General features: G+C 31.3%; 1 protein-coding gene across 1 annotated transcript in view; it reads right to left on the bottom strand.

The window, feature by feature from the left end:
- DIP-epsilon (Dpr-interacting protein epsilon) overlaps positions 1-25,149 on the bottom strand; it is a 353,851-nt gene that overhangs the window by 199,757 nt on the left and 128,945 nt on the right. The window contains exon 2 of the mRNA XM_065501297.1: positions 14,938-15,044. Coding sequence (XP_065357369.1) covers positions 14,938-15,044 — 107 coding nt within the window. The remainder of the gene's footprint in view (positions 1-14,937; positions 15,045-25,149) is intronic.

Raw genomic sequence — 25,149 nt, 5'->3', positions numbered from 1 at the left:
AAAAAACTGTTCTAAACAAGTAATAAAACAAGAGAAAACGTAAAAGTAAAAAAATGGTGTAATAAGCTAAAAACAATACGTATCGTAAATGTATTGATAGAAAAATTAAAAGTAACAATAAATTTTCCAATAGTTTTTCTAGCAGAAAATAAATTCTAGTTGAATAAACTTTAAAAACAAAAACGAATTATAAGGCAATAAAAACTACACAGAAATATTGAACACAATATTCGAATACAAACAGCTTTAATTACAATTTCACAATTTTATGTTGAAATTGAGAAAATACCAAATAACAAATTGAAATTCAGAAAAAACAAATTCGCAATAAGTATTTTTACTGGAATTCAAGCTGAACGCAAATGTAATTCCAGCCTTGAATTAAAGTTGTATTATACTTTATATCAACAGTATCCTCCAGCAAAAAGGTAACATAAATACAAGCCAAATGATTTTTGTTGAAAAAAATATTTAATTTTTCAAGTTAAATTCAAGTCATATTCCAACAAAATGTTCAATTGCTTGAATTTTTGGGACCTTGCTGCTTATTGGGATTAATATTGAGAAAAAATAAATTGAAATTGAAATATCTGATTTAATATTGAGAAAAATCCAATTGAAATTCCGAAATCGAAATTAATATTCAGAAAATTTAAATTCAAAATATTGTTACGTTTTAACCTTTTCAAAACGTTGGTTTATTTCCTTTAAATAAACCGGATACTTTTGATTGCAAATAATAGCCGTTTAGTAGTTTGAAAATTGTAACAACTCTTTATTTATTTAAAATGTACAACAACCACAGAATTAAATAGTCACTCAATGTTTTTTATACACGTTTATAAATTCTCAGAAATACAGACACTTTATAATGTACACGAATTCTCAGAATTCTCAGAAATACAGGCACTTTATAATGTACACGAATTCACTTGAAAAATACAGCACACTTTAAGGCACTCAGTTGATGTTTATTCGAATAGCGTCTCTGATAAACTCACTAACGACTGCAACCTCTGCCATTATTTATAACTCTGCCATCTGCACTCTAGATTTCTCTTCAACTGTCTAGAGGTTTCCAATACATACGCCATCTGTGGTGTACTTTCTACAATGTTCTTTAACTGAATATTCGAATTCGAATATACGGTCGCAGCAAACAACGTTGCCAACTTACGATCAATGGTCAACTGAAAGCTTATATTCAATGTTAATAAAGCCCACAGATATGTTACAGTTTGCTATTACAGCACTGTTATTTGAAAACATTAGGCTACTTTTAAATCAGCCGTTAAAATCGTTATATTTGAATTCAAGTACAATTTCGTAACAATATAAAAATTGATGCTGAGAAAACCTAAATTGATATTGAGAAATAATAAATTTATATTCGGTTTAATTTTCATAATCGTATTTAAGAAAAAAATATTTAAAAATTGTCATACAAAGAGAGCGTTTTGCATAGACCGAAATAAATAGTAGTCGGACAGGGCAAGGCAGATGAGGGAAACTACCCAACCACTTCATTACAAATAGGTTTTAACTGGTATTGCAACATGTGGCCGAGTGTTGTCATGACAAAAAATTACGTTTTCTTTAAACGAATTAGTTGCATTCGGTACGGGTTCCCTGTGATGATGTAGACAGCTGTCTGCAGCTCAAAACAGGACAGGACCCTTTTGCTAACTCCAAATACAGAGCATTACCTTAGAGCCATGACTTTAATGTCGACTCGACTGGTTGGCCGGCCTTTACATAGGATCTCTTACGCTTTTGCTTATAGTAATGTATTACTTTTTCATCACAAGTAATGATAGGGTGCAAAACTGATTTTCTTTTATAGCGTTCAAACATCATTTCAGATGTGCAAAATCGTATTTCAAGGTCTCTCTTCAATTGGTTGGTACCCAATTTCCCTAACTTTGGATGAATTCTGCTGCTCGCAAACATTTTGAAATTGTCTCTCGGCTTCAATTTGTTTGTACCCAATATCCCTACTTTTGTAGGAATTCTGCTGCTCGCAAACATTTTGAAATTGCTGATTACTTAGCTTTACGACAATCTTCATGGAGTTTTACGACAATCTTCATGGAGTAATTCCTCCAATTCTTGGTCTTCAAACTTAGTTCAAAAGCTATGTTTAAATATAATAATTTGGATTTCTTAATTTCAATTAGTTTTTTCTCAATATTAATTTAATATTCTAAATTTCAAATTTATTATTTCTCAACATTAATTTGAATTTATACACAGAGAAAACAGATTCGTGATAGCAACCGAATTTGTTGCCAATCGAATGATTCTACCTTAGTGACCGAATTTTACAGTTGTGGCTATAGAATTTTAAAAGTGGTAACAAAAGTTTGGTTGCTTTAATCGAAATTCTTCTTTGTCAACTGTCTTTCTATTGATAGAACCGATAAATTCTATGTGTACAACCGAATGATTCGATTGGCAACAAATTCGGTTGCTATCACGAATCTGTATTCTCTGTGTAGATTTCAATTTGAATTTTCTCAATATTAATTCGGATTTCTGAATTTCGATCAGTTTTTTCTCTATATAAATTTGGATTTTCTCAATTTCAACTAGAAAAGGTGTACATTAATAGTCTTAGTCTTAGTCTTAGTCTTAGTCTTAGTCTTAGTCTTAGTCTTAGTCTTAGTCTTAGTCTTAGTCTTAGTCTTAGTCTTAGTCTTAGTCTTAGTCTTAGTCTTAGTCTTAGTCTTAGTCTTAGTCTTAGTCTTAGTCTTAGTCTTAGTCTTAGTCTTAGTCTTAGTCTTAGTCTTAGTCTTAGTCTTAGTCTTAGTCTTAGTCTTAGTCTTAGTCTTAGTCTTAGTCTTAGTCTTAGTCTTAGTCTTAGTCTTAGTCTTAGTCTTAGTCTTAGTCTTAGTCTTAGTCTTAGTCTTAGTCTTAGTCTTAGTCTTAGTCTTAGTCTTAGTCTTAGTCTTAGTCTTAGTCTTAGTCTTAGTCTTAGTCTTAGTCTTAGTCTTAGTCTTAGTCTTAGTCTTAGTCTTAGTCTTAGTCTTAGTCTTAGTCTTAGTCTTAGTCTTAGTCTTAGTCTTAGTCTTAGTCTTAGTCTTAGTCTTAGTCTTAGTCTTAGTCTTAGTCTTAGTCTTAGTCTTAGTCTTAGTCTTAGTCTTAGTCTTAGTCTTAGTCTTAGTCTTAGTCTTAGTCTTAGTCTTAGTCTTAGTCTTAGTCTTAGTCTTAGTCTTAGTCTTAGTCTTAGTCTTAGTCTTAGTCTTAGTCTTAGTCTTAGTCTTAGTCTTAGTCTTAGTCTTAGTCTTAGTCTTAGTCTTAGTCTTAGTCTTAGTCTTAGTCTTAGTCTTAGTCTTAGTCTTAGTCTTAGTCTTAGTCTTAGTCTTAGTCTTAGTCTTAGTCTTAGTCTTAGTCTTAGTCTTAGTCTTAGTCTTAGTCTTAGTCTTAGTCTTAGTCTTAGTCTTAGTCTTAGTCTTAGTCTTAGTCTTAGTCTTAGTCTTAGTCTTAGTCTTAGTCTTAGTCTTAGTCTTAGTCTTAGTCTTAGTCTTAGTCTTAGTCTTAGTCTTAGTCTTAGTCTTAGTCTTAGTCTTAGTCTTAGTCTTAGTCTTAGTCTTAGTCTTAGTCTTAGTCTTAGTCTTAGTCTTAGTCTTAGTCTTAGTCTTAGTCTTAGTCTTAGTCTTAGTCTTAGTCTTAGTCTTAGTCTTAGTCTTAGTCTTAGTCTTAGTCTTAGTCTTAGTCTTAGTCTTAGTCTTAGTCTTAGTCTTAGTCTTAGTCTTAGTCTTAGTCTTAGTCTTAGTCTTAGTCTTAGTCTTAGTCTTAGTCTTAGTCTTAGTCTTAGTCTTAGTCTTAGTCTTAGTCTTAGTCTTAGTCTTAGTCTTAGTCTTAGTCTTAGTCTTAGTCTTAGTCTTAGTCTTAGTCTTAGTCTTAGTCTTAGTCTTAGTCTTAGTCTTAGTCTTAGTCTTAGTCTTAGTCTTAGTCTTAGTCTTAGTCTTAGTCTTAGTCTTAGTCTTAGTCTTAGTCTTAGTCTTAGTCTTAGTCTTAGTCTTAGTCTTAGTCTTAGTCTTAGTCTTAGTCTTAGTCTTAGTCTTAGTCTTAGTCTTAGTCTTAGTCTTAGTCTTAGTCTTAGTCTTAGTCTTAGTCTTAGTCTTAGTCTTAGTCTTAGTCTTAGTCTTAGTCTTAGTCTTAGTCTTAGTCTTAGTCTTAGTCTTAGTCTTAGTCTTAGTCTTAGTCTTAGTCTTAGTCTTAGTCTTAGTCTTAGTCTTAGTCTTAGTCTTAGTCTTAGTCTTAGTCTTAGTCTTAGTCTTAGTCTTAGTCTTAGTCTTAGTCTTAGTCTTAGTCTTAGTCTTAGTCTTAGTCTTAGTCTTAGTCTTAGTCTTAGTCTTAGTCTTAGTCTTAGTCTTAGTCTTAGTCTTAGTCTTAGTCTTAGTCTTAGTCTTAGTCTTAGTCTTAGTCTTAGTCTTAGTCTTAGTCTTAGTCTTAGTCTTAGTCTTAGTCTTAGTCTTAGTCTTAGTCTTAGTCTTAGTCTTAGTCTTAGTCTTAGTCTTAGTCTTAGTCTTAGTCTTATTCTTATTCTTAGTCTTAGTCTTAGTCTTAGTCTTAGTCTTAGTCTTAGTCTTAGTCTTAGTCTTAGTCTTAGTATTAGTCTATAATACGCACAGTATTATATTAATTTGATTGAAAAGAGTCATTAGTTAAGAAGATCTTGCAAAGTCATTGGGAGCTACTCAAGCAGCAGGATTCATCCAAATGCAGGGATATTTGGTACAATAAGAACTAATGCCTAAAGAACTATAAAGACAATTCCGAAATTATGCTTGAACGCTATAAAAGAAATTCATTTTGGCACCGAATCATAACTTGCTATGAAAAATAGTTTCATTACGATAATCCGAAGTATAAAATATCGTATGTGAAGCCCGGCCAACCAGCCGAATCGACACTGAAACTAAATATTCATGGCGATAAGTTAATTTCTCTGTGTTGAAGCAAAAGAAGTCTTTATATTCTCAACTGCTGAAATCTGACAGACGATTTCAGGGAACCTCTACTGAATGCAACTGATTCGTTTGAAGCGAACATTGACCGAAAAACACCCAGTTAAAAAGTATCTATACTGAAGTGATTGGGAAGTTTTGCCTCGCTTTAGAGATCAGACTGTGCCCCGTCCGACTACCATTTGTTTCGATCGATACAGACCACTGGGAAACGCTTCACTTTGGTACAGAGTGTCCGATATTGACTTCTAAAGTTGAGCAATTTTTGAAAAATATTTGAAACAATTATGCTCCATTTTTGTAAAAATGTATACAAGTGAAAAGCAGTACAAAGTTTGGCTAACCAGAGCTGGTCGATTTTGACATTCTGTTTTGTCAATTTGCGCTCCAAAAGGGTGGTCACAAGTTCCAAATTCATAAAACCTATGACCTTATCTACGATTCCTTTATACATAGTTTTGCAATCGGACCAGTAGTTTAGAATATTAAGATTTATTACTTACCACCTATTTTCGATTGACCTCACTGTGTATTGTAAGCTTAGCATCTGTTAAAAATAATATAATAATTTTTCATATGTGACGTTTGATTAATATTAATTCATGTCCAGGCCATTATATATGTTTCATTTTCTATCCAAAAATATTTTAAATTTTCCTAAGATTTGATAAATTTTAGATACAAATTAAGTCTCTTAAAATAATTTATCAATGAAATTCTTTCAAATACAATACAAAACTACTAAAGATATTTTCTTTTCGGACATGAAATAAACCCAGCCAATTGACAAATTGTAAAATTTGTGCACATATTTCAAAAATGTGTTCTATTTTCCTTTTAGTTCTTTCTGACAGTAACACCCCAAAAAGTATGCAAATTATAAAATAACATAACAAAAGCCTATATGCTAGGCAATATAAAATAAACACATATGCTAGAGTATAAACATATGTATATAAAAATGGCAGAAAACAAACGAACAGAAGGCCAAAAACTGTATATATTTGTTAAATAATGTCAGGTCATAGAAAAATATTTATACACATGTCCAACAGTTTTTGTGTGTTTTTTTTTTTGAAGATTTTTTTTATATGTCAGTGCATATGTTCCTGTGTCTGTGTGTTTATTTTTTATTTAACTTGTATTACTTGTATGCCTTCCAGGTAATAGTTAAAGACAGCATTGTAATGAAGTAGAGATAGAGAGAAAAAAACTGTGAAAACCACATATAAAATAATAGAATAAATTGTAGAATATTTTTGTCAACACAAATTTTCAAATAATAAAACGTGACTATGCATGCTAAAATAGCTAAAACTTTATACAAATTATTTATAAATGTGTGCTAAATACAGGGGATTGTAATAGGTAAAGATATTTAAAAGAAATCTTTAAGTACTAAAAGTGTAAACGAAACAAAATTATAAAGAAAACTAATTTTTGAGAAAAAACTAGTTTCCTCAAATACTTGTTCCTCAAATCTTCAATTATTAATTTCCTTAATTAAAATTCATTGATCTTATTTTCACATCTTCATTTGCCATACCCTGTACAAACAAACATTTGTCGTATAAAATCCCTTAAAAAAGTCCACAAAGATAATTTGTAAGTTTAAAATAATATTGACATGAATTTGATTAAAAGCTATTTGGTTTGCCAGCAGCAAAGAGAAATAAAGAATTTAAAGAATTAAATGCTTAAGCATAGCATGTTTTTAGGCATTTTTGTCATTCGAAATTAAACAAAAGTTGACAAAGTAAAACCATAAAATTGATAAATTCTATAAAAATAACAACTATACTTCCACATAAATAAAGAAATATTTTAATTAAAACAAAAAAAAAATCATATTTTCTTAAAACATTTTTAATTTTATCTACCATAAAATTATGTTTATCTAGTTTTGAAACTTTTTTTTTATTATTTATACAGCAGCTATTATTAAAAACATAAAAAATAGACAAAAAAGTAGCAACCCTCCAAAAGTTACTAGACAATTTATGAAAATTACATAAAACCTGAAAGTATCAAAGTGAACAGAAGACAGCAAACTTGCCAAAACACAGCGACAACATCATTTCAGCGCTAGCAAGTTCAAAAAGTTTAATATAATGGAAAATTTTAATGACGGTGAACGATCTTTATTTTATGTGTGTGTTTTTATTTTAGGGACATTTTGGAGCAAAGTATTTAATACTGAAGTTGATGTTTGACTGTTTGAGGTGACGTCTGTTGTCTTGTGATACTTTTGCGGTTAAAAAAATATGTAAACGTTAAGTGGTAATGCAGTTATGGGGTAATATGTAAATTATATCAATAATTAATATTAATTATACGCCCAGGTTGTTTAGTTAAAATAATCAAAGGTAAAATTAACAAATGCCTTTCAACTACTGAACCACTTCAATAAAATTAAACTACTGTGCACATTATAGACTACTAAAACTAAGACTAAGACTAAGACTAAGACTAAGACTAAGACTAAGACTAAGACTAAGACTAAGACTAAGACTAAGACTAAGACTAAGACTAAGACTAAGACTAAGACTAAGACTAAGACTAAGACTAAGACTAAGACTAAGACTAAGACTAAGACTAAGACTAAGACTAAGACTAAGACTAAGACTAAGACTAAGACTAAGACTAAGACTAAGACTAAGACTAAGACTAAGACTAAGACTAAGACTAAGACTAAGACTAAGACTAAGACTAAGACTAAGACTAAGACTAAGACTAAGACTAAGACTAAGACTAAGACTAAGACTAAGACTAAGACTAAGACTAAGACTAAGACTAAGACTAAGACTAAGACTAAGACTAAGACTAAGACTAAGACTAAGACTAAGACTAAGACTAAGACTAAGACTAAGACTAAGACTAAGACTAAGACTAAGACTAAGACTAAGACTAAGACTAAGACTAAGACTAAGACTAAGACTAAGACTAAGACTAAGACTAAGACTAAGACTAAGACTAAGACTAAGACTAAGACTAAGACTAAGACTAAGACTAAGACTAAGACTAAGACTAAGACTAAGACTAAGACTAAGACTAAGACTAAGACTAAGACTAAGACTAAGACTAAGACTAAGACTAAGACTAAGACTAAGACTAAGACTAAGACTAAGACTAAGACTAAGACTAAGACTAAGACTAAGACTAAGACTAAGACTAAGACTAAGACTAAGACTAAGACTAAGACTAAGACTAAGACTAAGACTAAGACTAAGACTAAGACTAAGACTAAGACTAAGACTAAGACTAAGACTAAGACTAAGACTAAGACTAAGACTAAGACTAAGACTAAGACTAAGACTAAGACTAAGACTAAGACTAAGACTAAGACTAAGACTAAGACTAAGACTAAGACTAAGACTAAGACTAAGACTAAGACTAAGACTAAGACTAAGACTAAGACTAAGACTAAGACTAAGACTAAGACTAAGACTAAGACTAAGACTAAGACTAAGACTAAGACTAAGACTAAGACTAAGACTAAGACTAAGACTAAGACTAAGACTAAGACTAAGACTAAGACTAAGACTAAGACTAAGACTAAGACTAAGACTAAGACTAAGACTAAGACTAAGACTAAGACTAAGACTAAGACTAAGACTAAGACTAAGACTAAGACTAAGACTAAGACTAAGACTAAGACTAAGACTAAGACTAAGACTAAGACTAAGACTAAGACTAAGACTAAGACTAAGACTAAGACTAAGACTAAGACTAAGACTAAGACTAAGACTAAGACTAAGACTAAGACTAAGACTAAGACTAAGACTAAGACTAAGACTAAGACTAAGACTAAGACTAAGACTAAGACTAAGACTAAGACTAAGACTAAGACTAAGACTAAGACTAAGACTAAGACTAAGACTAAGACTAAGACTAAGACTAAGACTAAGACTAAGACTAAGACTAAGACTAAGACTAAGACTAAGACTAAGACTAAGACTAAGACTAAGACTAAGACTAAGACTAAGACTAAGACTAAGACTAAGACTAAGACTAAGACTAAGACTAAGACTAAGACTAAGACTAAGACTAAGACTAAGACTAAGACTAAGACTAAGACTAAGACTAAGACTAAGACTAAGACTAAGACTAAGACTAAGACTAAGACTAAGACTAAGACTAAGACTAAGACTAAGACTAAGACTAAGACTAAGACTAAGACTAAGACTAAGACTATGACTATGACTAAGACTAAGACTAAGACTAAGACTAAGACTAAGACTAAGACTAAGACTAAGACTAAGACTAAGACTAAGACTAAGACTAAGACTAAGACTAAGACTAAGACTAAGACTAAGACTAAGACTAAGACTAAGACTAAGACTAAGACTAAGACTAAGACTAAGACTAAGACTAAGACTAAGACTAAGACTAAGACTAAGACTAAGACTAAGACTAAGACTAAGACTAAGACTAAGACTAAGACTAAGACTAAGACTAAGACTAAGACTAAGACTAAGACTAAGACTAAGACTAAGACTAAGACTAACGTTATGGGGTTATATTTTAATAATATATGTAATTGATATTAATTATACGCCCCCGTTATTTAAACAGAACAAATAAAGGTCAACAACAAATAAAGACATAAAATTGTATGTGCATTGGTTAAACCAATAATGATTTTAAAATTTTTTTATTTGGATCTACCTTCAGTAGTCGATATTGGCTGTCATAACTGAATTCGTGTGTCCGTTCCGTAATAGTGTTCGCAGAAGTTTATCGAGCGCAGTTTATCGAATTCTTTAAAATCATAGGTCCAAGATTTATAGCAGCTAGTGATTACAATGCAAAACACACATTCTGGGGATCTCGCCATATAAGTCCTATAGGTAGACAACTGTTAGAACAGACTGAATGCCATACCTAGTGGCCAACATACTTATTGACCTAATTGATTTTGATGTTATAAAGAATATAAAAAGTGAATTTATTTCAGTGATCCCTTCACTGGACTTCTCATCAGACAACTCGCCTACAGCTCCATGGAAATTGGGAAGCTATTGTTCTTGTTCCCCTACCAAAAAGACGACAATGTTAGCTCGCACTTGCCACAAAACATAATCAAATATAATCCGTTGCCGAACTTGCGCAACTAAATTTCTTAATGTGAAAGGGTCCTAGAAAATAATGTTAATCTCCTTCTTTTAATTTTAACATTTTTCTCATTAGTTTTTGTAAAGAATTTGAAACTAACTAACTCAGTTGTTAGTTAGTTAAATATTTTTGGAAAGAAAATGAAATAAAATGGCCTGGACACGAATTAATATTAATCAGACGTCACATATGAAAAATTATTAACTATATTTTTAACAAAAGACAAGCAGCCTAACCATAAAAGAAATTTTAAAGTTAATTTTTGTTAAATTCGACTTTCTTTTAAAATAGAACTTTTGTTTTTTTTTGTACCATAAGAAACATTTTCAAAAAGCTTTCAAAACCTTTTGCTACTCATACATTCAAATTAATAAAAATATTTTTAAATTTTTCCAAAAAAAATAAATTTCAAAAAACCAATGTATATAAAAGTTGAAAACAAAAAGCTGATTTTATAATAATAAAACAGCATTTGAAATTACATTTGAAATCTGTTTTATGGTACGAAATTTAAAATAATAATCATTTTTATAGACATAAAATCGACTTTAGGGCTTTTGTGGTTAGGCTGAAGCATATTATTTGTACACAAAATGTTCTTATAGAAAATATTGTGTAAAACAGACTCTTCTCTATAGTTTCCTATAAAAAATGTGGTTTATAACAGGATTTCCTATAAAGGATTTTGTGTTTTCTTTAGAAAATATAGTGCACAACTGTATTATTGTGTTTTCTCACTGTATCTGTCTTAAATATTCACTTTTAAATTTAAACATTTATGAGGAATTTTTAACTCCAAACTCAACCAGTTAGTTGGTTGTTTGTGAATCTGCCAGTTCTTTGGAAACAAGTAGCATGCTGAAAATGAAATGATTTAAGAAAATATAAAAGAGAAAAACCCACAAAATTTCCAAAAAGTCAAATTAAATGAATTGCTTAATTAATAAAGTAACAACATGTGCAATGCATGTGCCAGTCAGTATATGTTTTCAACAAAGTGTATTTGAAATTATCTATGAAGTACAAAAATACTAAATATGTAAACAAGCATCGAGATATTGTGCAGTGAACTAACTGCAAAAGTGTATTTGAATAGTTGTGGGTATTTTGTATATTTTATTTATATGTGTTGAAAATTATCTCAACTCCTGTGTTACGAACACACAGCCATTCATAAAGTTATATATTCAATTGAAATTCAATATTTGCAACATAAAATATATGTATATATATTTGCATTTTCTAATAACATTGGAAAAAAATAGAAATACAAATAGGCAAAAACATAGAACAATACTAAAGCATATTTGTATATATAGCTTATTCATTTAAACTGCAATATTGCAATAGTTCAAGTCAAGTCTTGTTTTAGAACATAAAACTAACATCTATATTTATGGCAAATTTTACTATCGAAAAAAAGAACACATATATTTTACTAGATCTACATACAATGACAATATGAAATTGAATACTTTTTGTTTTCTAAAACTCCAGCACCTAAAAACTCCACCTACACAGTTTAACAAGTTGGAAACTACAGGCTAAATTGGAAACTTCTGATAGTAACTAAAGCTGAAGTGATATACACCCTATAAATATAAATTTTTCCAAAAGCAAAAATACTCAACTAATATGAAGATTGTACAATAGTAAATTAACTTGTTTCTTTCTATTTAAAAATTTTTTTAAAACAAAATTTTCTTGTTTTGCCAATAAAACGTAAAATTTTATATACCATTTCTTCAAAGAACATACAAGTCCAAACAAAAACGAATGCAATATTTTATTACCCAGAAAAAAAGCAAGACAAAAATTCAACCAACAGAAAAACGAAAAAATACCTAAATTTTCTAAATAAAACAAGTAACAGAACTATATTCGGCTGTGCCGATTCTTATATACCCTTCACAAAATTATACTTTAAAATAACATTTTTAAGTAAACAAAATTAAATTTTTTTTTAAATTTTTTTTTAAATATTTTTTTTTAAAAAGTTTTTCAAATTTTTTTTTTTAAAAAATTGTTCTTTCAAATTGTTTTTTTATTTATTTTAAAAAAGTTTTATTCCAAATTTATTTTTTTAATTTTTTTTAAGTAAACAAAATTAAATTTTTTTTAAAAAAATAGTTTTTAAATTTTTAAATTGTTTTTTTTATTTATTTTAAAAAAGTTTTTTCTAAATTTATTTAAATTTTTTTTGGAAAAAAAAAATATTTTGGTGAAAAAAAAAATCGCGTTAAAAAATATTTTTCCCGATTTTGACCCATTGTAGGTCCAACTTACTACATCCTTATATACATCGTTACAATGGACTTTGAAATATCTATCATTGGATATCCATATAGTCTATATTAATGACTAAGTAATCCAGATATACATACATAGGTTAGGTTAGGTTCCATGGGTAGCCACTCTTCAAGCAGCTCACTTGGGTCCATTCAAAACTGATCCCATTGTGATACCCAAGGGGTAAACATCTTGGTATTAATTATACGTCCGTTGTTTCCAGGCTAAACCAACCAGATTCTCTGATGAAAGAGTAGATTCGTCTAAGACTTATCCTTGATAGCTCATCTAAGCATGATAGGAATGGTGTTCCGAAGATGCGTTCCCTCAGATTTATCAGAGCCGGGCATTGACAGAATAGGTGTGACACCGTCTCATCCTCTTCTTCATTATGGCAGCTCCTACAGTAGTCATTATACCGTAGGCCCAATCTCCTAGCATGTGTCCCAATTATACAGTGTCCTGTAATGAAGGAGACAATTAGCCTTATTTGCTCACGACGAAATTCCATAAGTAGATTCGTCCTGCTGGCATCATATACGGGCCAAGTAGACCTCGTTGTAACACAGGAAGACTCATTGGTCCACCTGCTTTGTGCAGATTCATATAGTGTCCGCTGAACAGCCATCTTGCATATAGCAAGGGAAATACCAGAAAAGGGGTCGATCTCATCATCATCCATCATCGCCCCCATTTTGGCCAGTTCGTCAGCTATACAATTACCCTGATTACCATCGTGGCCAGGGACCCATATAAGCGTTATCCTAGAATGTCTCGCTATCTCATTAAGGGATACCCGGCATTCCTCGGTTAACCTAGATGTCGTAAAGACACCCGCTATTCCTTTAACGGCAGCCTTGCTATCGGTAAATATACATATATCACCAGATATTTGATAAAACCTCAGCCAGTTGGATGCACGTTTAATGGCCGTAATTTCCGCCTGAAGAGCCGTACAGAAGTTGGTAGCCTGAAATAGGATTTAATCCCATAGTTCTCAATAAAGAAACCACCACCGACCCTATTGCCCCTCTTTGAGCCATCAGTAAATACCCTTATGACATCATCAGGGGGTAAGAGTCCGCGCTGCCATGAATCCCTATTCGGGATCCTAATATGGAAATGCATATCGAAAAATGGTTTTGCGATGCAGTAATCGACATTACTATGTAAGTACCCATAGTAGTTCAGTATCTTAGAGTGCCCATGATCTTTACCATACCACGAACATCCAGCATTTAGTCTCACAGCAGAGTTGAGAGCCATTTGTATCACCATCAAATCAACTGGTAACCAGTTCAGGATAGTAAAAAGTGCCTTAGAGGGGGTAGTCCTTATAGCGCCTGTAATCAGTATCGCAATAGTCCTGAGAACTCGTTCCACAGCCTTACGGTGAGTAGCATTATCCAAGGCGTGCCACCACACCAACACTCCATAGAACAAGATGGGTTTAACAACTGCTTTGAAGATCCAACTGATATACATACATAGATCAAACCAAAATTTAATTTTTTTTTCAAAATTAGTTTTCAATTTTTTTCAAAAAAAATTTGTTTTAAATTTTTTTTTAAAATTGTTTTTCAAATTTTTTTTCCAAATTATTTTTTTATTTATTTTAAAAAAGTTTTTCCAATTTTTTTTTAAATTCTTTGAAAAAAAATTTTGAAAAAAAAATTATTTTGGTGAAAAAAAATCGGGTTAAAAAATATTTTTCCCGATTTTGACCCATTGTAGGTCCAACTTACTATAGGCTTATATACATCGTTGCAATGGACTTTGAAATATCTATCATTAGATATCCATATTGTCTATATTAATGACTTAGTAATCCAGATATACATAGATCAAAAATATGCCAAAAAACGAGGTTATCCCGGTTTTCTCTTATATCTCAGCCATTTGTGAGCCTATTTTGTTGATTTTAATAGGAAGCGAGCCGGAAGAATTCCCGATATATTGATGTATGAATCATGTATGCAAGTTATTTGGGGTCTACGGAAAGTTGATTTCAACATAGAGACGGACAGACGGACATGGCTATATCGAGTTCGTTATCTATAACGATCCAGAATATATATATATACTTTGTGGGGTCGCAAGTGAAAAATGTAGAAATTACAAACGGAATGACAAAGCAAAGGGTATAAAAAAACACATCCTGTATATTTGATAGTCAATTTTGTATGAGACTATGTACATTTTCTGAATAAAGTTTTTGCGGGTTTTTCTGTGGCAATTGAATATTTGTAAGCAATTTAAAATGCATGGTTTTCATGCAATTCAAATTAAACTAAATCTAAACATTACAACAAACGAGAGCTATGTATAGACAAATCTAAGCCATACTCCCCCTTCCCTTTGTGCCGAAATAAATTTACATTTGTATAGAAAATTATTATTTGAAAATAAAATAAAATGAATGAACAAACCCTAAACCTACTAAATATTGAGAGTGTGTTATAAAATATTAAACATGAATATTTTAATTGTCTTATGAATAATTTTCAATTTTATTTACTTAGTTTTATTTTATTAGAACTTTGTTTATTTGTATACTTACTTTGTAAGAACCGAGATTTTTTACAGAGCAGGCTAATTTAATATTTCTACCAGCAGGTACTGTTATATTATCTATGACATCGGTAAATTCGGGATCTTCGGTTTCAACTGAAAGGAGAAAGAATAAAACAAATTAATTTAATAACAATACAGGTCATCAAAAATATTAAATATGTAAACAGGTATGGAGATATGGTTTAAGGTCTTGAGATGTTTTAATGATTTTGGTGTCACCAAAACTTAAACTGTTATACTGTATTCTTACCCTTCGTGAGAAGGGTATATATAAGTTTGTCATTCCGTTTGTAATTTCCATAGTATAATTTCCCGACACTATAAAGTATATATATTCTGGATCCTTATAGATAGCGGCCATGTCCGAAGAAGTTTCGTATTTCAACTCAGCCAAATTGGGCCAAAAGTGGCTGAGATATGAGGAAAAAACCAGGACAACCTCAATTTTCGACCTATTTTTTACCTATATCTGGATTACTAAGTCATTAACATAGACAATATGGATATCTAATGATAGATATTTCAAAGACCTCTGCAATGACGTATATAAGACAATAGTAAGTTGGATCTACAATGGGTCAAAATAGAAATATTTTTTAATCCAATTTTATTTTTCACCAAAAAAATTTTTTTTTCCAAAAATGAAAAAAAAATTTTCTTATTTTTTATAATATATGAACCATAATTAAAGTAAAAATCAAAGGCTGCTAAAGATTTCCAAGCCACTGCTCCTTAGTCATTCATTGAATGTAGGAAATCGTTACTTTTCATTAAAAATCTTATTTGTAGGCCATCAAAAATACCAGCTTTTAGTTTTTCTATACTCAAACCTGGAAACTTGCTTCAAAGAAAGGAAAAATATAGACCAGTTTTATCTTATACCTTCATGTATTACTTCAGAAGTCCAAATATTATGTGTAATGGAGGCAAAATTATCCAAAAAGGGATTATAATATTGTGTTTTCCAACCTTCATGTTTTCTTTCACAGGCCAGTCTTTCTTGATTTAATATGCTATTTTAAACAAACCTAAGTAGCCGGATCACCAATAGGTTATATGCATCGATTTTCAAACGGTTAATAAGAAATTAACCATTTGTAAATCGATGCATAAAACAAGATTTACATTTTGATACTTCTCATATAATTTCGTAGCATGAGTATAGGCACAGCTACATGTTTATTACAAATATCTAGTAAACCCCATTTTAAACTTCACTTTGAGCTGTCCATAAACAATCTCCATGGATCAGCTTTTCAGCCTAAGAGTTCCATTTAAAATTAAAAGGCGACCAACAAGGTAATTACAAAAGACCATTTAATTTGCTGGGCTAAAACAAGGAAGAAGTTATTTATCGCGACCACAGTAAAATATGAATTGAGTTAAAGGATTCCTTTGTTTTAGTCTAAATGCTAGCAGCTCAGATCTCTCTTCTGATCAATCGATCAAAAGTCTTAGTCTTAGTCTTAGTCTTAGTCTTAGTCTTAGTCTTAGTCTTAGTCTTAGTCTTAGTCTTAGTCTTAGTCTTAGTCTTAGTCTTAGTCTTAGTCTTAGTCTTAGTCTTAGTCTTAGTCTTAGTCTTAGTCTTAGTCTTAGTCTTAGTCTTAGTCTTAGTCTTAGTCTTAGTCTTAGTCTTAGTCTTAGTCTTAGTCTTAGTCTTAGTCTTAGTCTTAGTCTTAGTCTTAGTCTTAGTCTTAGTCTTAGTCTTAGTCTTAGTCTTAGTCTTAGTCTTAGTCTTAGTCTTAGTCTTAGTCTTAGTCTTAGTCTTAGTCTTAGTCTTAGTCTTAGTCTTAGTCTTAGTCTTAGTCTTAGTCTTAGTCTTAGTCTTAGTCTTAGTCTTAGTCTTAGTCTTAGTCTTAGTCTTAGTCTTAGTCTTAGTCTTAGTCTTAGTCTTAGTCTTAGTCTTAGTCTTAGTCTTAGTCTTAGTCTTAGTCTTAGTCTTAGTCTTAGTCTTAGTCTTAGTCTTAGTCTTAGTCTTAGTCTTAGTCTTAGTCTTAGTCTTAGTCTTAGTCTTAGTCTTAGTCTTAGTCTTAGTCTTAGTCTTAGTCTTAGTCTTAGTCTTAGTCTTAGTCTTAGTCTTAGTCTTAGTCTTAGTCTTAGTCTTAGTCTTAGTCTTAGTCTTAGTCTTAGTCTTAGTCTTAGTCTTAGTCTTAGTCTTAGTCTTAGTCTTAGTCTTAGTCTTAGTCTTAGTCTTAGTCTTAGTCTTAGTCTTAGTCTTAGTCTTAGTCTTAGTCTTAGTCTTAGTCTTAGTCTTAGTCTTAGTCTTAGTCTTAGTCTTAGTCTTAGTCTTAGTCTTAGTCTTAGTCTTAGTCTTAGTCTTAGTCTTAGTCTTAGTCTTAGTCTTAGTCTTAGTCTTAGTCTTAGTCTTAGTCTTAGTCTTAGTCTTAGTCTTAGTCTTAGTCTTAGTCTTAGTCTTAGTCTTAGTCTTAGTCTTAGTCTTAGTCTTAGTCTTAGTCTTAGTCTTAGTCTTAGTGTTAGTCTTAGTCTTAGTCTTAGTCTTAGTCTTAGTCTTAGTCTTAGTCTTAGTCTTAGTCTTAGTCTTAGTCTTAGTCTTAGTCTTAGTCTTAGTCTTAGTCTTAGTCTTAGTCTTAGTCTTAGTCTTAGTCTTAGTCTTAGTCTTAGTCTTAGTCTTAGTCTTAGTCTTAGTCTTAGTCTTAGTCTTAGTCTTAGTCTTAGTCTTAGTCTTAGTCTTAGTCTTAGTTTTAGTTTTAGTCTTAGTCTTAGTCTTAGTCTTAGTCTTAGTTTTAGTCTTAGTTTTAGTCTTAGTCTTACCGGTGCGTATGATTAATATTAAATATTGATGTAATTAAAATATTATCCCATAAATGGTGTACCACTTAAGGTATATTTATATTTTAACAGCATAAATATTACTAGACAACAGACATTAAATAATTTCCTCTAAAATGTCCCCAAAATAATAACAAACACATAAAATAAAGTTCGTTCACCGTCATCAAAATGTTACATTATATTAATCTTGCTAGCGCTGAAATGATATTGTCGATATGTTGTTGCAAATTTGATGTTTTCTGTTAACTTTGATGCTTTTAGGTTTTATGTAATGTTCATAAATTATCTGGTGACATATAGCGTTATGTAGCATAACAGTTTTTTCTATAAAAAAAAAGTTGTATAACATTTTTTTCTGCATAAAAAAATCAGTATAACAGTTTTTCTAATACAAAAAAATAGGTATAACAGTTTCTTTATTAAACAAATTTGTATAGAAGTTGGATAACAGTTTTTTCTATAAAAACAAATTGTATAACAGTTTTGTCGATATAAAAAATTTAGCATAAAAGTTTTTCAATATGAAAAAATCAGTATAACAGTTTCTTCATTAAACAAATGTATACAAAAGTTCGATAACAGTTTTTTCTATAAAAACAAATTGTATAACAGTTTTTTCGGCATAAAAAATTCAGTATAACAGTTCTTTCAATAGAAAAATATCAGTATAACAGTTTTTTCTTTAAACAAATATGTATAAAAGTTGGACACAATTTTTTTCTATAAAAACAAATTGTATAACAATTTTTTCGGCATAAACAATTCCGTATAGCAGCTTTTTAATAGAAAAATATCAGTATAACAGTTTTCTCTTTCAACTATTTAAATGTGTATATAAGCTTAATATAATTGCATTTATTTTCAATTGAAAATCTTATGTATAACAGTGTTTTCATAGAAAGTTATGTTTTTCTACAGAAAATATTGTATATAACACTAGTTTCTATAGAAAGAATAGAACACAATTGAAAAAAAAAATTAAATTTTCAATTATTATTTATTTACTTTTCAGATCAATTCCCCTCTATAATTATATCCATTGTCACATAGAAAATTCACACAATATATCTTTGCTCTGTCTCTCTATTAATTAATTCATTAAACCTTAAATATTATTTCAATGACTTAATTACTTCCTTTCCAGTGTACACAAACAGTCAGCCTGCAAATGCAACCTTCATTTATCTAACCTTCCCTCCCCACGTCTTTCAGCATCAGGATAATAACAATTAAATTTAATTGCTAAACACCTAAGCTTTATAGAAGAGTGTAGAGAAAACAATTACCATTTCCTAATTTATCTAAAATACACAAAATGACAAAGGGAGCAAATGCTACGCCACCTATCTCTCTCTTTTAACAAGAGATTGTAGCATAAAATACAAGCAAATTATCCACAGTAATAATAATAATAATAACAATGAGCAGCGTAAACAGCAGTAACAGCAACAACAGAAAGGGCAATCACAGTTTAGGCAAAATTTCAATAAAAGCATACTTTTAGGCTTTCATTAAATAAACAAATATAATGTATATTTAGGGTAGGAAAGCTTTAGTGTTGCTCACTATTACAAAAACTGTGCTCAGCCCTAATATTCATAGACCATTGAGTGAGTATAAATTTAACAACATCAAAACCGTTACCAAAACCTAAAACACAAACAACATCGCCAATTTAGGTAAACTTGGCATTCATAAAAATTATTTTGCCATTTGTATAAATTGCTAAATGTGCCAATAAACTTACCAACCAGAACAACAACAATGACAACGTCTAAACCAGCAACAGCAGCCTTCATAGAGACAGAGCCACACACACAATCAACATCAACAGCCAGTAAATGTGCCACAGTCAGTCACAGTAGCAGTGGCAGTTACAGTAATAACAACAATCACTGTAGCAACAAATTCTATGAGCCAAAAAACAACCGAAAGCAAAGCAAGATGGTAATTTATTTGCCACCAAATATTTTCTCAATTTGCTTATTAACTTAAAATGACCCCAAACACAATTTTATTTAATAGACTTTAAAAATAAATGAATTTTGTGTTTTTTTTTGTTGTTGTTTAATGGGGCCAACTTGAAATTGCTTTTGAGGGAATAGGAAAGATAATTGCAAAATAAATTATGTTTAATGATTACAGAAAACGTTAAAATTATTGTATTGATATAATAGAAAAATTGAAATTTTATTATTGTTTAAATGAATGTAATATTTGAATACCCTAGAGCTACTGGGGGTCTAAAACCGCCATTTCTCAGCTATAATTTATAACATACTCTTCTTTAAATTCATGTTTTGACAGCACATCATTGTTTTATGTCCGTTATCGACTCTGAAGCCATTCAACCGATGAGCTCCAACACGATTTTATTAGAAAATCAATTATATGAAGATGGTTTTAAACACCTACAACCTAAAACATACCAAGATTTTACCAAATTTTGAACTTTTTAAAATTTTTATGTCTTAAAATTTTGTATTTAGGTACTTTTACCGATCTGTAGTTACACTAAAAAGGGATTTTTGGAAATTCGAATTTTAAGGGTGTAAAAACTGTTTAATTCGGTATCTCTACTTCTTCATAACTAATAAAGCACCAAAAATCCAACTTAATCTGAATTTATGCAAAAACACAAGTGGACAGTTGTGTCCTTCTAAGGGGACAAAGTGTCCGAAACCCGAGTTTTGGATCCCATATTCCAAAAAAAAATTAAAGTGAATTTTGGCACTGTTTTAGAAATTTAAACGTATAAGGGGACTGATCCCTCTTTTTTGTACTTTTTTACAAAAAAAAAATTACTATAAATTAACCTCCTCAGTCCGAAGGAAAAACCAACCGTCGGAAACCTTCAAAAATATTTTTTTATATTTCTGGAAGAAACAATAGCATAAACAATTTGTTCAAGGACATAAAGGACGAAAGGATTCTAAAATATTGCAGCCAACTGGACATTCGTAACCAAATGAAATAAAAAAACTTATTTATTTGGATAAAACTGATTGCTTAATAATGGAGCTCCATGAAGTACTACCGATAATTTGTAATGCATAGAAACATGATAAAATGAAAGTCATTTTAGGCTCTTCATTTGAGCTTGAGGCAAAACTTCGGGTGGTGATGACTCTGCTCTTTCCATTAATTCCTCCGCTATTTCCTCTTCAAATGCCAAACAGGTTTGTTCCTCTTCATTTTCTTCATTATCTGAAATATCTTCATTATTGCTTTCCATACCTCAATGAGCAGGTCAACAATCTGTTGCTTTGTAAATTTACTTGTCATTTTTTCTCAATTTACAGTTTTTTCTCTAAGAAAATGTGTATAAAAGTAGCATTACAGTTTTTCTATAAAAAAAAGTAGTATAACAGTTTTTTCTGCATAAATTAAATCAGTATAACAGTTTTTCTAATACAAAAAAATCAGTATAACAGTTTCTTTATTAAACAAATTTGTATAAAAGTTGGATAACAGTTTTTTTTATAAAAACAAATTGTATAACAGATTTTTCGATTTAAAAAATTCATCATAAAAGCTTTTTCAATATGAAAAAATCAGTATAACAGTTTCTGCATTAAACAAATGTATACAAAATATAGTTTCTTTCTATAAAAACAAATTGTATAACAGATTTTTCGGCCTAAAAAAATCAGTATAACAGTTCTTTCAATAGAAAAATATCAGTATAACAGTTTTTTCTATAAATACATGCGTATAAAAGTTGGATAACATTTTTTTCTATAAAAAAAAATTTATAACAATTTTTTCGGCATAAACAATTCCGTATAACAGCTTTTTAATAGAAAAATATCAGTATAACAGTTTTCTCTTTTAACTCTTTAAATATGTATATAAGCTTAATATAATTGTATTTATTTTCAATTGAAAATCTTATGTATAACAGTTGCTTTGTAAATTTACTTGGCATTTTTTTCTCAATAGGTTACCAATGTGCATAGGGCTGGACATGCAAAAAAAATGCTAAAATAAGGGCCGAGCAATAAATTGAATGAACATTTATGTGCCTTATTATGTTATTGAATTGTTAACAATAAAATTATATATTACTATTAGTTTTTATACTTCACAACTTAAAAAAATTAATTGAAATGGTTAATTAATGGCTCAAGAAACCGTATTCTACGAGCAACTGATCACAAAATTAATTAAGCATTTTTTAGTGTGGACTGCTTGAACTAAACTTCCCGGTTTTTTGAACAAAAAACATGTTCAGCTAGCTGTATAAATGGTGGTATGACGAAAAATAATTTTCTTAGGCAGGTCTGCAATAGGCTGCACGGCAGGACTGAGGTGGTTAAAAAAAAATTAATAGAGAAATATGTTTATTTTTACCAAGGGACAAAAAATTTACCAAAACTAGTTTAGCAAAAAAGTTATAATTTTCTCAGGTTCACATCTTGCAAACAGTTCGGAATTTTGATTTACTCTCTGAGGCAAAGTTGTAGCCCTTGTCATAAAGAACAAAAATTGTGAACATATAATCAAAATATCTTCATCTTCAAGCTTGAAAATTCAAAAAACTTAAAAAAATTCGAAATAAATATAGAAATAATTTTTTTTAAAGCTGCCTAAAACTGTGCTTTAGTTTATAATAATTTAATAGTTTATGGCCCAAAACACATAACTCCTTTAGTTTTTTCTTACTAACTTATATTGGCCTACCTAAACGATGTTAAGAATCATTCCCAGGAAGTTCATATGTTCTAGAAAGTTGTTTATTGAGATCTTAGGTACATTTTTGTAGATGATTGTTTTCTTGAATTTTGAACGGTTTGATACCTATTGACCTAAACAGGGGAAAAAACGTAAGTTTTTTGCGATTTTGATCTTGAAGCTGATGTTTTTTTAAGAAAATTATCACTTTTTTGCAAAAATGACACAGAGACTCCAAATCTTTGGGGGCCCATAAAAAAAAATGCATGACTTCGGGCAAAACTGGGTGACACGGATCTTTTTTTTTGGTTTTTTATCACGTAGTGGTATTCGTATATGGTTATTTTTTTCGTGATGCACTGCCTAATGTAATTCATTTTGTCAATAACCAAAAATACAAACAATTTTTCACAGAATTGAAATAATTTATATTTTTGCAATATCTCAAAAGATAATTTTCCCACGAAATCACAGTGTCGAATTTTACAATTATGTTCGTAAAAGTGTGTCAGCATGCGGATAATCCCTGTTCAAGTAGGCAGAATACATTGATACTAATAATATTTCCAAATTAGTTTCTGTTCTCATAATAAATGCAATTAAAAAGTGGTTATATTTATTACATTGACCATATGGGCGTATGATTAATATTATTCAATTACAATAAGTATACTCAAGTATGATTTAGTAATGTAACGGGTATATTTGACGATTGATAGCGTTCATATTGTTGAAGCAAACTCTATCAAATTAACTGTCATTTATTGAGTTTGTTTTTGCGAAATTAACATGGCAAACAAAACAAGTGCAATTTATTGTATAACATTTTTTTATTAAAATTAGTGTTCTGTTCAGGCAATTTTCCGAGCGCTTCGTCGATTTTGATGACACATATTCATAAGGAATGGCGGACAAAATAACTTTACAAATTTTATAATGTTTTAGCGCCTCCTGTACAATGTGAAATCTGCAACCATAATATCAGCCCTGGATTCACTACCATCAGTAATTAGGTTCATTAGGTACCTTATGAATTATAGGATCATCCGTTCTAAAATTGGAACGACTACGATCTCCAGATCTACCAAAAGAGGCACTCCCCAGGGGGCTGTCCTATCTCCACTTGGCCTTAAACTGTCTGCTCAGAAAATTAGATTCCCTGAACTACAAGACTGTTGCCTATGCGGATGATGGCGGTCTCATTGATTCATCTGGGCACGATATCACAAAGACTGGGGACGGCACTCGAAATATTAAATCGATGGAGCATCGATAGTGGTTTGAGTGTAAATACCAGTAAAACTGAACTTGAATTGTTCTCTTTACGGAATAAGATCTCTAACTTTACGCTACCCCGACTGAGCGGAACTGAATTATCGCTCTCGGATAATGTAAAGTACCTGGGTATTATACTTGACAGGAAATTGTCCTGGAAACTCAACGGGGAGGCAAGAGCAGCTAATACCATGACGGCTACGTATATCTGCAAAACGGCCATAGGTACGAGATGGGGTATTAGACCCTGGAACATGAATTGGCTAGTCGATACGGTTACTAAACCAATACTATTTTATGGGGTCTCTGTCTGGTGGAAGGCAATGGATAAGGCCTCCAATCGCATACTCTTTGAAAGAGTATTGAGACCAATGGCAATCCTATTAACAGGGGCACTGCGAACTACGGCGACGAAGTCGCTTTTTACTCTACTCAATTGGATTCCAGTAGATCTAAAGTCAGGAAACTGGCACTATACACGGCCTTTATGCTCAACGCCTGCAACGCATGGAATTTTAGATCCTATGGACATGCTTGCATAACAGGAAGCTTATAAAATCTTCCTGATCTTAATGATTATTGCACCCCCAAACCCTTCTTCCTGCGAAATTTCGGTTTCTCAATCCCATCCAGTATTGAACTTGCTGATGGTCTCCCTGTGGATGAAATGAGGCTATCGATCTATACGGATAGTTCCAAAAAGGTGGATAGAGTGGGCGGGGGCATATACATTCCTAAATTCGGAATAAGAATATCCTTTAGGCTCCCAAATGGATGCAGCATCCTTCAGATATTACAGTGTATCTGGTAGAGATATCCGTATAATACTGACAGTAAATCCGCAATTAAATCCCTGGTAGGTGTTTATACAACATCGAATATGGTCCAGGAATGCTGGACATCCTCAAATGAGATGGCGAGACATTCGACAGTTGTACTGGACACAGGGACAATGATGGCAATTGTATTGCCGATAACTTGGCGGGAAGAGGAGCCTTGATGTCGGACGACGAAATAGACTTCCTCTGTGGAATCCCGTTATCAACCTGCAAGGAATTGATACATGACGCGTATTACGAACTTGCTCAAGCAAGGTGGGGTAATGAACCCACTTGTGCCACTACGAAGATGATATGGCCTGCGTTGGACTGTAAACGCACGTCGTATCTACTTCGGTTACAACGAATACGACTGAGCAACCTGGTGGCGATGATCACCAGACACTGTACTTTCGGTACTCATGCCGCAAGACTTACCTTATCATGACTTCTGTAGAAGTTGTCAGAACGAGGAAGAGCAAGAAACCATCCAACACTTCTTTTGTAACTGCCCGGCACTGGGTGATCTACGTGATAGGCTCTTAGGTGAGAGATTCTTCAGTACCCTCTCCGGGTTATCTGTGAAGGAACTAAGGTGTATAGACGCCTTTATCAGGGAAAGCGGATGGTTAACAAGA

Source organism: Calliphora vicina, chromosome 2 (assembly GCF_958450345.1).
Source record: "Calliphora vicina chromosome 2, idCalVici1.1, whole genome shotgun sequence".
NCBI classification, from domain to species: Eukaryota; Metazoa; Arthropoda; class Insecta; order Diptera; family Calliphoridae; genus Calliphora; species Calliphora vicina.
Note: the sequence above shows the minus strand (reverse complement) of the source record. Positions and strands in the feature narration are given on the sequence as shown.